The 13,146-nt window shown below is 45.5% G+C and overlaps 1 protein-coding gene across 1 annotated transcript; it reads right to left on the bottom strand.

Annotated features, from left to right (window-relative positions):
• Positions 1-11,746: 11,746 nt before the first annotated feature.
• Positions 11,747-12,848, bottom strand: LOC143618199 (putative aquaporin SIP2-1). The gene is made up of 3 exons (XM_077090499.1): positions 12,384-12,848; positions 12,030-12,290; positions 11,747-11,927 (listed from the first exon to the last, which is right to left on the bottom strand). Exons 1-3 carry the CDS (start codon positions 12,669-12,671, stop codon positions 11,775-11,777), a joined length of 702 nt encoding a protein of 233 aa, XP_076946614.1. The 5' UTR covers positions 12,672-12,848; the 3' UTR covers positions 11,747-11,774.
• Between the last annotated feature and the right edge of the window lie 298 nt (positions 12,849-13,146).

Below are 13,146 nucleotides of genomic sequence, written 5' to 3'. Positions count from 1 at the left end.
TAAAAAATATATAATTCAACGATATGTCGTCCAGGACCTTTTATAGCTTATGTGTGATCTATAGACTACTCGTTTTAACAGAAACCAAACTGAATTGAATTCGGTTAGGTTAGACAAGTGTGAATTCGGCTTCGGTTCAGAAAACGGCTACCGATCCGAACTCACTGAATAATCTAATATGAATTTGCACTGACATGTATAGGCTTATTTGACCTACAAAGTTTTAACCTAGTTATCTAATTTAATGAGACACTTAGTTTAAAATGCAGAATCCACTTAACTATCATCATTCATCAACTACTGAAGCTGAAGCTAAAGCTAAAACAAAGCATTACGAATCAAATTTAATACGAAAAAACTTATGTGCGGATTCAATTTTATCGATATCGTTATAAGAAATGATAATAATTGAACATAATTTACTTGATAACAGCAGAAGAAGAGTTAAAAGGATACAAAAATAGGTTTACCTGGAACCGGAAGTAATCGAATAGATAGATAGATCTGCTGCAGCTGCTGAGAATGAATAAAATAAATAAATGGGTTTGGTTGATTTAAAAAGTATGGAATTGGAACCTACCTACATCGGGGTTGGTGTGGTGGTAGGTAAGCGTGGTGGATGAAATTGCAATTTGCAACACTCACCCGAAAGCCGGTCCAGACTTTTAACTACTTTCGGGCTTGAAGGAATTGAAGCTTCTACTTGGCTCGGGTTCGTAAACGAGACGAACTCAAGTCAGGGTTGGCTTCCTTAATTGTTTGACTAGTTTAAACTAACTTTAACTTATTTATTTTACTATCTAAATAAAAGATATTATCATCCGGTCCACTTCACATTAGAATCTATATCTCTATTAACTTTTGTTAATCTAAACAAGCAGAAACTAAATTAAACTAGTATTTTTATTAAAACTGAGTCAACCCTACCTGGCTTGGTTTGGCTTGGCTCGTGAACAATGCTAACAACAATCATAGGTATACTTATAGTACTATAGTAACACTTTTATTCCTTCGTGATTTTTGTAATGCTACTTCTGTTAAAATTTATTCCATTTTGGAAGTAAATACATAATTTAAAATTCAATAGAAAAATGAGTTATGTTTACTAAAGTAGTTGATGGTTATTTTGTAATAAAAAAAACTTCGTGAACTTGTAACTTTAAATCTATAAATAATAATAATCAATTTAAAAAAGAAGTAAGCTAGTGTGAATCAGAACAGCATGTTCCGTGTTATGAACTAGTGATATAAACACTTGTTTCATGCTTTAATGCTTCTAAGACTGAAGAAACACTAATCGACCCATGGCAGATTACGGATAATCTGGGGGTTAAATAGATGTTTCCCACGAGGGTTAGTTCCGGCAAAGATGGTTGTTCTTCTGATGACCTGCAAAACAGACACCGTGAGCTCGTCACTGAGAAGGGGGGGGGGGTACCTCCTTGTGACCACCCTCCGGCGTGAGAATCAGACTAGATTGCTCTTGAATATAAGTATATATTAAGAGAAATGACTAGAGCAGATATCAGATAATATATGAAGATATAAGATGTGATAAGGTAATGTAATGTGTCCATACCATTCCAAGGTGTTGGAGTATTTATAGCCGAAGGTAGGTTTCCAAGCAGGTACAGCCGGCTGAATAGTATTCCTGTTCTGCCAACTGTGGGCTACGCACGTGCCATGCTGGTGGTTGGTGGGTAGGCAGCGGCTGATAGTGACCAGGCCGGCTGTGTACTATTCCTGTTCCACCAACTGCAGGCTATGCACGTCCTCTGACAGGTTGGTGAGTAGGCAGCGGCTGATAGTGACATACAGTACAAGAGCGTGCTGCTCGTCATACTGTTGTCAGTGAGCTGTCGTATCTTTGGTCAGATCTTTTGTCCATACATCGTCAGCTACAGTACAAAAGATCCTCCAGTATCGTACGGACTGGCTCATTTGTGCGGGAGTGTTCCCGGCTTTGTGCGGGAGTGTTCCCGGCTTGCTCACTCCTCCTTCAGGTGACATTACTGAATTATTTTAAGAGTTAAGTGCCTTGTGCATGTAGCCTTGCTGCGCGGGTAGCCTTCCCTGATGGCTAGTATCCGTTGCTGCGGGAACATGCGGAGTACGTCGACCATTGGGAGGCTTTTCCTGCGGGAACAGCTTGCGTACTGCGCGCAAGGACGTCACGTCTCTGAGCATGGTGGGTCCTGCGGATCCAGTTGGTTTCTGCGCAGACGTCTCTTCAAGGTGTCTTGCGAGTTTAGCCTTTGCGCAGACGTCCCTGTTGAAGGTGAGTCTTGCGGGTTCAACTGCGCAGACGTCCCTCTTTGAGGTGAGTCTTGCGGGTCCAACTGGGCTCTGCTGGGACCTACCTCTTCAAGTCCCCACAGTCCAATGTTCTTCTCATGAATTGTTAATAAGTGAGGTGAACTTTTGGACTTAAGCAAAGGGTTTTGAAAAGGGTTTAGTTTTAAGGTTTTCCATGGGGATTCTTCCCGCGGAAGTCCTAATGTCACGTGCAGAAATTCCCGACTTTTCTGCTTGATCTTTGGGTATGATGCGGGTAGGTCTGTAACCTCCTCGCAAGTCAGGAGCGTTGAGTTCCACTTGTATAGATTCTCCATGAGGTTTTGGTAGTTTTGAACACAGTGATCAATTATGTTAAGACAACCAATTCCATCTTGGAGCTTCAAACAATCTAGTTCTCGACGTTCCCGCTATGCGGGGATGTTATTCCCGTTTCTGCAAGCATGGCCCAGAAGATCCTTCTTCGTTTCAATTCCCTGCGGAGTGCTAGGTATGTGAAGGGTTTCGCCTTGACACTGTACCCGCACTCGTCTTATAGTTACTTTACTTCCAAGGTATTCCTGGCTTCAATTCCCTGCGGGTGCTAAGTATGTGAAGGGTTTTGCCTTGACACTGTACCCGCACCCGTCTTATAGTTATTTGGTCGCCGAGGTATTCTTGGCTTCAATTCCCTGCAGGTGCTAAGTATGTGAAGGGTTTTGCCTTAACACTGTACTCGCACCTGTCTTATAGTTACTTGGTTGCCAAGGTAAGGGGTATAGTCCCGCTTACTTTTGAATCTTTTTGAATCTTTTTGAAATTCGAAGAGTTGGTGAAAGGATAAGAACAGTCCAAACTGTTGAAACGTCGTCCGACGGTTTCTTCTGACAGTGTCAGGACGTGCAGGAAGTTATGACGACGTGACAGTATATGGTCATTCCAGACGCTTTTTCAGGCGCGTGGGCGCGAGTTTTCGGGCGCGTGGCCGCGAAGTTTACGGCACGCGTCCTGTCAACAGCTGTTGCCAGCTTGCTTTTTCCACGTGTCATAGTTTCATTGCACCAGCGTTTTCCTCTCTCCTCCGCATTAAATTCATCGCATTCATTGCGATGAGTATATAAAGGGAGGAGAGGTTGCATCTCAACTCACAGTTTCACCTCTCTTCTTCTTCTAAACGATTTCCGGCGAATACTCTAACTTTTCTGTCGAGCATTCTCCTGAAATCGTTCTTGTTTACATCCCAAACATGTCTTCTCATGATCCTGAGGTTAATGTCGAGGAGTCCGATGTATACCTCGAGAATCCGTCGTCCACGTCGGACAAGGATGACAAGAGTACTGCTGGCGAGTGCCAGTGTGCTCTTCCGGTCGACCTCTATCAGTACGTCGTCAGGAAGTTCATGCTCGAGCCTTTCGAGCCTGAGTTTCCTGCACCTCATCAGACGGTGTACGATGCCCCCAAGGGCAAGATAGGGGTGTACGCTGCATTCTTCGTCTATGGGAATCTCAGGTTCCCATTGACGAAGTTTGTATACCGTGTTCTGGAGAGACACGGTGTGCATCTGACTGAGGTACACCCAATGGCGATCGCCAAGATCCGCCATTTCGAGTGGGTGTGTCTCATTCTGGGTGTGGAGCCCCATGTTGACCGCCTGATGACCTTCTATTCCTGGAGGTGCATCCAGGGGTGGTATACCTTGGTCAATCGGATCAAGGGTTTGAAGATCTGCGCTACCGAGCGCAGTCTTCGATCTTGGAAGCGGGAGTTCTTCTATATCTCCGCTCGCGTCGTCCCCATAGCGATGACGTTCAAGAACGGGAGAGCTCTCCCGAACCTTCACGCCTCCAGCTACCAGGAGGCGGAATGGTTCTCCAAGGTTTCCCGGATCCAGTCTCCGGTTTACCGCTTTGCGGAGTCCGGGATGGTGATGCTCGGGATGAGCCGGGTGTGGAAGGAGGCGTCACAGATTCTCATCGTCCTCGAATACGGTTTGAACTCTGTCCCTTACGGTATGCTTCATATTATCCGTTAATTTAGGGTTTTTGTTCTAACCGTTTTTTCTTTTTGTTTTCAGAGGGAAACGACTTGCAGTCTCTCCTGCAGCCGCGGGAGAGTGATGGTCCCGCTCGGATGGGTACTCGTGCTCTAGATAAGAACGAGTTGCCCATCCTTGAGCAAACGGCAGATCGGTTCGTGGAGGTCTACCCGCCAGGCCACGAGATCCTGAGCGCCAGGCGGCCAGGTAAAGAACTTTTTGACCATCGCCCTCTCAATGCTCAAACCTCTGCTGGAATTCCTATAATCTTGTCATCTTCTGATGAGGAATCCGCAGATGGTCCATTCTTCGTGAGGAAGAAGAAGGCTGCTGGCGGGAAGGGGAAGGCGAAGGTTGCCTCCACTGCCGATCCGGTGAATCGGTCTGACTCAGAGACCGAAAGCGAGGAGGTGGCGGGGAACCCTGGTGATGTTGAGATCACTGCTCCGGAAGTTGAGACGGCTGTCACCTCCGGGCAGCCCAGTACAGCGACGGTGACCAGCGTAAAGAGGCCGGTTCCATCGGGTTCGTCCCCGCCAGTTCGTACCTTCAAGCTCAAGAGGACTCGTAAGTACAAACTTCCTTTACTTTTAACTTCATATCTTTCCGCCATTATACTTATATATCTTGTCTTCATGTAGGCGTGGATGCTACCGCATTCCAGGGTGGAGCGGGGAGGAGCACCTCCGGACCCATGACGGTAGGTTTGGTCAACCTACCTGAGGCGATGACCCAGGCGACTGCGCCTGCTTCACGTGTTGGTTCAGTTGCTCACTCGGTTGAGGCAACTGTTCCAACTGTGACGTCGTCTCCGCCGGCTGTCAGTGCCATATTCACTGATTCCTTCACTGAGCCGGCGGTGAGTTTTTCTGCGGGCTCTTCCGCAGCGGCGACCACGGTTGTGAGTTCACCTCCGGTGAGTTCACCTCCGTTGGTTCCTACGACGGCGGCTTCAACCGCGCCTCCAGCACCGGCGACCACCTCGCCCCCGGCCGGTTCAGCAGGTATGTTTGGGGTTGGGGCGTCTAGCCAATCTCTGCCTCCTTCCCATCTGCCTGACCTCTTGGATGGATATCCGTTAGGTTCGGGTGATGGGTTTGGCGGCTACAGGCCTGTCGTCGACCCTACAGGTGCGTAGGGTTATTTTGGCCTGTTATGTTTTTTTTATATCATCTTTTCCTTGCAGTGTCGGATTCGAATGAGGTGTTTGTTCCACGGTGGAACATCCGCCGGGGAACCACCCTTCGGACGGCTGTGGACTGCGTCGAGTGGGCGCGCCACGCCGCCCCCAGTGGTGCACTGGGAGAAGCTATGTCAAGCTACCAGGAGGGTAGGCTGACAAACGAGCCTCGAATTCTCCTTGCCCGGATGCAGCCGCGCGTCGAGCTGCTTTGTCGTGAAAACGACAAGTTAAAAGCAGCTCGTATCCAAGAAGTAGCTCAGGCGCTGGCTTTCCGGGAGGAGAACAGGAGGCTCTCCGCCGTTGCTGCGGAGAAGGAGAAGGCCTTCAAGGCCCTTGAGGTTGAAGTTCAGGCCCGTTCCAAGGCTGCCCAAGCTGTTAACGAACAGCTTCGGTTAGCTAAGGAAACCGCTCGGAACGCAACTGAGAGGGCCACCAGGGCTGAAGCTGTTGCTGAGCCTCTACGCAACGAGAATGAGGAGCTCAAAGCCAAATTAGAGAGGCTCCAGCAGGCTCATGACGCCTTGGCCATGGAAGACGTCAAGAAGCTTCAAGAAATCTTGGACCAGAGGGGTATGCTTGACCATACTGAGCGTAAGCTAAAGGGCGTTGAAGAGGCTGCTGCTAAGGAAGTGTTGCTTGCCGACCTTAACAAAAGTGAAGCCGAACGCGCCCGTAACCAAGCTCAAGCTGCCCTCCAGGAGGCTCTGGTTACCAAGGAATGGCTTCTACGAGAAGCGTTGTCGCAGGTAAGCCTAGCTTCATAATGTCTTCACGCTTTTCTTTATACTTAGAAAAGGTTTTGATACTTGTATTTTTGTTTTGTAGGTTGTGCATCGGGTCTTCACGGACACATCATATGACGATGCCATGAGCGCAGCCCTCAACGCTTCTCATGAGGATGGGGAAAAGGCTGGCTTCCTGCTTGGTCTAGGGTTCGTTGAGAAGGGCATCCCGCCTTCCAACTTCCCTTTATATGATGTGGATACTGAAGCTGCTTATGACCAAGCAGTGAACCAGTATGCTGCCTTCCCGCATCCAGTGGTGGAGAAGGTGAACGAAGTTGCTGCTGCTGATGATGGGTTAACCATTCTCAAGACCTTCCTTGAACCGCCACAGCCAAGTGATGGTGCGGGTACAAGTGGGTTTGGAGGGAGTGGTCCTGAAGCTTGAACCTTTAGATCCCTTTCCACTGTTAGGATAGGTTTGTTTTTGTATAGATTTACACTCTTGTAGGCGGGTAGATACCCGGCCATTCTTGTAATACTTGAATTTTTATGGAATGTAAATCCTTTGTGCGGGTAGGACCGTCACTCTTGCTTTATAAACGTTATACGACTTGCTCATGCATATTATAGTTTAATTTGGCACTTGTTTTGCCGCATAAACAATATATGATTCGCTTGTGCATACTTTAGTTTAACTTAGCAATTTCTTAAGTACTTTGAATAAGTTAACCTATTCAACGTGGCAGATAATAGGTTAAAGTTTTGCTTCCTCTTTCGTGATTGTGCGGGTAAGACCGTCACTTGCACTTAGTAGGATGGCTAAACTTTACCTATATCTGACCTGCGTGGAGGTTTTCCTCATTTTTTCCTTAAAGATATTTTCTAAGTGTTCTGAATAAGTTAACCGTTCGACGCGCGGTTGTCAATAGGTTAAAGTTCAGTTTCCTCTATCATGATTTGTGCGGTTAGGCCCGACACTTTCATTTAGTGGGATGACCGAACTTCACCTATGACTGACCTGCGTGAAGGTTTGCCGTTTTTTGTGTTTATGCGGGTTTTGCCGCTTTCCACACGCAACGATTTCTTCACACTTATTTACGCGGTGAAAACCGGCATATCAGTGTTTTGAATAAATTAACCGTTCGACGCGCGGTTGTCAATAGGTTAGTTCGGTTTCCTCTATCATGATTTGTGCTGGTAGGACCGGCACTTTCATTTAGTAGGATGATCAAACTTTACCTATGACTGACCTGCGTGAAGGCTTTCCTTATATTTTCTTTAGAAATTTGTCGTTATGTGTTTATGCGGGTTTTGCCGCCTTCCACATGCAACGACTTGTTTTCCCACTTATGTATGCGGTGAAGACCGGCATATCAGTGTGGAAAGTTCATTAAGTATAAATGTAAGACCATCAGCGTCAATGTGATAAGGAGAATCATTTCCATTAGAAGTGGCTCTGGGCCTTTTCTTTTACAAGTTTGGAATTGATCTACATGCAGACTGTGTAATTGAGCTCCCTTCCATGTTCTTGGGAGTGTCATCGAGCCTTTCGAGCCGATATGCACTTGGTTCGGAATCTCGTTGTTTACGCAGTATGTAGTCTCCGACATTGAAGCTGCAGTTTTATTCGTGTTTTCCCCAACTGGGGTTCTACACGCATTAGCCTGCTCAGCGTTCATTACGCCACGAGGTGCGTGAGCGTCCCATCTCTGACAAATGCTTCGACGATGTCCTTCAAGTCTACGCATTCCTCGGTGTTGTGGCCTCTTATCCTGTGGAAGTCACAGAATTTGCTCTGATCAGCGTTGTGACGCTCTCGGATTATTGGAGCCTTTGACCATGGGAGTCTCTCGTTGTCGAATATCTCGGTGACGCTTTTGGTGAGTGGCGTCCATCTGGAGTTCCGGTTTGACGACGGCATGTTATCCTTTCCGCCTAACCGAGGGTGCGAGCCGGATGAGGTGTCAAAGTTTACCCTTGACTGCCAAATGCCTAGCTTCCTCTTTTTGTTTAATCGGCCGGTAAGGAAATTGTTTTCTCTTGTTTTCTGGGTGTAGAGGTTTGTGCTCTGGGGAAGATCTCTACCCAGTTGCTTTTCCGTTTCCGCGAAGCGTTTAGCTGCTGTCATGATGGCATCCCATGTGGATGGCATGCCATCTTTACCCTTTAAGGTGCGGATGAGCTCTGGGTCTTTTGTGCCCTGGATGAAAGCAGCGCGAACAAGATCTTCGCTAATATTACCCAGACTTAGCTTCTTTGAGTTGAAGCGAGTGATGAAGTCTAGCAAAGATTCATCTTCCTCTCGAATGCAATTGAGGATTGTCCATTGCTCTTCGGTATACTTTCTTTGTTGGCTGAAGTGTTGGCTAAACTTCTGTCGGAAGTCTGCCCAATCATAGATGTGGTGGACCGGTAGACGGTCAAACCACGCTCTAGCTGCTCCAACCAACGTCATCTGGAACATATTCCACCACGTGGGTTCCGTCCAGTTGCTGACGATTGCCCCCGCTATGAATCTGTTCAAATGATCGTCTGGGTCGGATATACCATCATAGGTGCCGATGTTGGACATCTGTTTAGCACTTCTTGGGGCGATTGCTTCCGCAATGTCCCTTGCAAACTTGGAGGTTCCCGCATTTGCAGCGGTTGGTCTGAAGGTTTTAGAGAAGTCACGTGGGTTTCCACCCGCGGTTTTTGGTTTGAAGGTTTCTCCAAAATTCCTTCTTGGTTGGAAGTCCGTTTCCTTACGCTTCCCTTTCGTCTTATGGCGAGGGTTTACGTCGGTGTCGGATTCCTCCGAATCATCGTCCAAGTACTCGCACTCATTGCTCATGTTGAGCTGTTGTCGAGTGCTTCCGAATTCGTCAGCCTGTTGGAGTGAACGTAAGCGTTCATCCAACTCAGCTTGGAATTCCCTTTGACGTTTTTCCGCCCACGCTTTAACTTGTTCAAGTGTTTGGCGGGGGGGGACTCGTCTGTTGTCTTTCCTCCTAGGTATCAATGAATCCCAGGGGAGGATTGTTTACTGCACTTGCCCCGGCTCGGGTAACCGGGGTAGTGTTCGTAAAACTTACTGCACTTGCCCCGGCTTGGGTAACCGGGGTAGTGTTCGTAAAATGTGTGTATTCGCCGGTGTTCCCCCCAGTAGCTGGGGTTGTGGTTACCGGGGTTTCTTGGTTACTCCCTGGCATGGGGACCGGAGTAACGTTAACCATCTTTTCGGAGGTTTTGAAAAAACTGAGAATTAGTTCTAGCTTTTATGCACGGATGGCGCCAATGAAGAAACACTAATCGACCCCTGGCAGATTACGGATAATCTGGGGGTTAAATAGATGTTTCCCACGAGGGTTAGTTCTAGCAAAGATGGTTGTTCTTCTGATGACCTGCAAAACGGACACCGTGAGCTCGTCACTGAGAAGGGGGGGTACCTCCTTGTGACCACCCTCCGGCGTGAGAATCAGACTAGATTGCTCTTGAATATAAGTATATATTAAGAGAAATGACTAGAGCAGATATCAGATAATATATGAAGATATAAGATGTGATAAGGTAATGTAATGTGTCCATACCATTCCAAGGTGTTGGAGTATTTATAGCCGAAGGTAGGTTTCCAAGCAGGTACAGCCGGCTGAATAGTATTCCTGTTCTGCCAACTGTGGGCTACGCACGTGCCATGCTGGTGGTTGGTGGGTAGGCAGCGGCTGATAGTGACCAGGCCGGCTGTGTACTATTCCTGTTCCACCAACTGCAGGCTATGCACGTCCTCCGACAGGTTGGTGAGTAGGCAGCGGCTGATAGTGACATACAGTACAAGAGCGTGCTGCTCGTCATACTGTTGTCAGTGAGCTGTCGTATCTTTGGTCAGATCTTTTGTCCATACATCGTCAGCTACAGTACAAAAGATCCTCCAGTATCGTACGGACTGACTCATTTGTGCGGGAGTGTTCCCGGCTTTGTGCGGGAGTGTTCCCGGCTTGCTCACTCCTCCTTCAGGTGACATTACTGAATTATTTTAAGAGTTAAGTGCCTTGTGCATGTAGCCTTGCTGCGCGGGTAGCCTTCCCTGATGGCTAGTATCCGTTGCTGCGGGAACATGCGGAGTACGTCGACCATTGGGAGGCTTTTCCTGCGGGAACAGCTTGCGTACTGCGCGCAAGGACGTCACGTCTCTGAGCATGGTGGGTCCTGCGGATCCAGTTGGTTTCTGCGCAGACGTCTCTTCAAGGTGTCTTGCGAGTTTAGCCTTTGCGCAGACGTCCCTGTTGAAGGTGAGTCTTGCGGGTTCAACTGCGCAGACGTCCCTCTTTGAGGTGAGTCTTGCGGGTCCAACTGGGCTCTGCTGGGACCTACCTCTTCAAAGACATAATCGAATCCATTCAATGAATAGTAAACACAAGAAATTCGAAATCAAAGAAGGATTTAAAAATACAACAAAGAAATTTGAATATTGGATCTTCCCAATTGTCATGGATAGTGCCACTATGCGATTCAAGTAGGTGATGTGTTAGGAATCAGGATGGTATAAACGATAATCGCATCTTACGTTCTGTGTTAGCATTAAGCGTGTGTAACATTGTAGAAATATAAATGATAAATGTAGGGAACTGACTCGTTCATGATTTGAGAGCCAAAGGACAAATATGAGATACTCTGAGTGGCAGTATTTTTATTTTTCATTTGGGACCGTTCCAAGCGTTTTCCAACATCGATACTCGTCAAATATAAGCATGTGAGACTAAATAGGCTAAATCACCCGTGATCATAAACGGATATAGGGTTTGATTCCTATTTATGTAATATGTAATAATTGTCCCACAACAATTGCTAGACATGAACATGTTTCGATCTAGTCATTTTTACTAGCAAGTGTCACAAATATATTGTGGATTTGCGGTGTCTAACCTTTGTTGCCTTTGAAAGACGAACCATTGTGATTACATATTGCATCAATTTCATGGTTGTATCTACAACTTAATACATTGTTAAAAGACCCTATGTCTTTGTAGTTAGCTAGCTAGCTAGCTTGATGCTACATATTGAATTATATATGATATGATATCAAACCAAAACCCATATTTGACTAAACTTCATTCCCATGAATCACATCAAGTTCTTAGATTGTGTAAACTGAAAAAGATTATTAACTCCTTTTCCCCTTTGACACCGATCCACAAGCATATGAGACGTACGAGGTATCTTCACATCAGGAATAGAGAGCCACATATGGAGGTTGCATCTTAGGTGGATGTCCTTGTGAAGATTGTACATTGCTTTTGAAGCAATGGAATCTATACATATTTACATAAGACAAAAACAATGAAGAACATACAAAATATAGGTTGAAGATGAATACTCAAAAATAAGAAAATCTATCATGTACACTTCTGAATACTCAAAAAATACTTGTTTAACTAGGAAAAGTCAATGTGTCTCTAACTTGAAGATGAAATGAATACAGTTGAAAAACAAGAAAATCTATCATGTACACTTCTGGATTTGGATTCTTTATTGTGTATATGTGTAGACAAATCGTGTTTATGCAAACATGTAACCACCTTCAGTGAGTCTTCAGTTTCTTTGGTTTTGGCCTGCGTACAAGGCGTTTAAACGTCCATACAGCCAATATACTAGCCTCAATAGGAGCAAACCAATAAACAACTATATGCTCCTTTGTTTTATGAACACCAAGTGCATACGCCCACCCGACAACCTAATTTAAATTAAAAAAATGTGGCAATATGCAAAATTCAATAAACATGCTGCATGTATTTATTTCCTCATATGACATCTAAAAGCTTTATTGAATACTTACCGCAGCCGGATTCATGCATCCACCAGTTAAATCTGATCCGAGTATATGAAGAGCAAGTTTTAAAATACTATTCATCCAAGTTTTCCTAAAGAAACTGTCACGAATGTTTCTGTCAAGACCGAGTGCTATCAACACTTGTGTGAAGGTCAACAACCCTTCGGTCAATGCACCTTGATTAAGGTCGATAACCAGCTCGGGCACACGCCCTATTTCAGGAAATGTCTCGAGAATAAGCCTCACCCCGATGACCGCTCCAAACACCTAAAATTCACATATACGTTTGTGCATTGTAAGAAATATTACCATCCACTTGCTAGCATACTATGTATCTAATTCTAACAAAATCTAACTAACCTGAAAGGGTATTCTTCCAATATTAAAGCAAAAGGTGACGAAATCTCCATTAATCGCGTTAATAAAAACAACAACCGGATTGTAAGCCCCGCCACTGGTGAGCTTAGCCAAATAAGTGAACAAGAACATGTTAACAACGGTGAGAGAACACTTAAACATTTCAAACACGTAATCATTGTAGCGCAACACGTTAATATTTTGAACGATTATTCTAACGATAATGCCCGCCCAAACCCACATGAAAGTCAATATCGTGTCTGTTACAATCAACTGCCCCATTCCTGCCATTTGTAACGATTATTATTGTCGTGATTTCGCAAGCTTTCGTCCCCGGGTGGTTTGAATTTGATGAATTGGATCTGGTTTCAGTGAATTGTGTTTGATTAGATCTACAGATTGTCTTTTCTTCTCCAAGATCAGCGTATGATCCAATCCACCATAACCATTGTAACTGATTGTTTGAATTTGATTAACAACGTTTAGGATACCAACCAACCCAGAAATTGTCGTAAAATGTTACTTGTATTTAAGTTTATAAGTTAACAAAAAACTGAAAATTCTTGTAATAATTTTAATACATTATCTATTAAAATAACATTGCATATATACTTTTTTTTTCGAACGGTGACTTTCATAGTTAAGCTAGCACTGCGCGACCAAGTCGTGCCCCACCACCCACTTAGGCCAACTATGTTGACATGATTGGGATCCATGCTGACGTCCAAGTTTGGGTTGGCGTTACTGGCAAAACCCAGTTTGCTCA

This window comes from Bidens hawaiensis, unplaced genomic scaffold (assembly GCF_021521415.1).
Source record: "Bidens hawaiensis isolate Kalapana, Puna unplaced genomic scaffold, B.hawaiensis_p1.1 tig00065252_1, whole genome shotgun sequence".
Classification (NCBI taxonomy): Eukaryota; Viridiplantae; Streptophyta; class Magnoliopsida; order Asterales; family Asteraceae; genus Bidens; species Bidens hawaiensis.
This window is presented reverse-complemented; position numbering and strand designations above follow the sequence as displayed.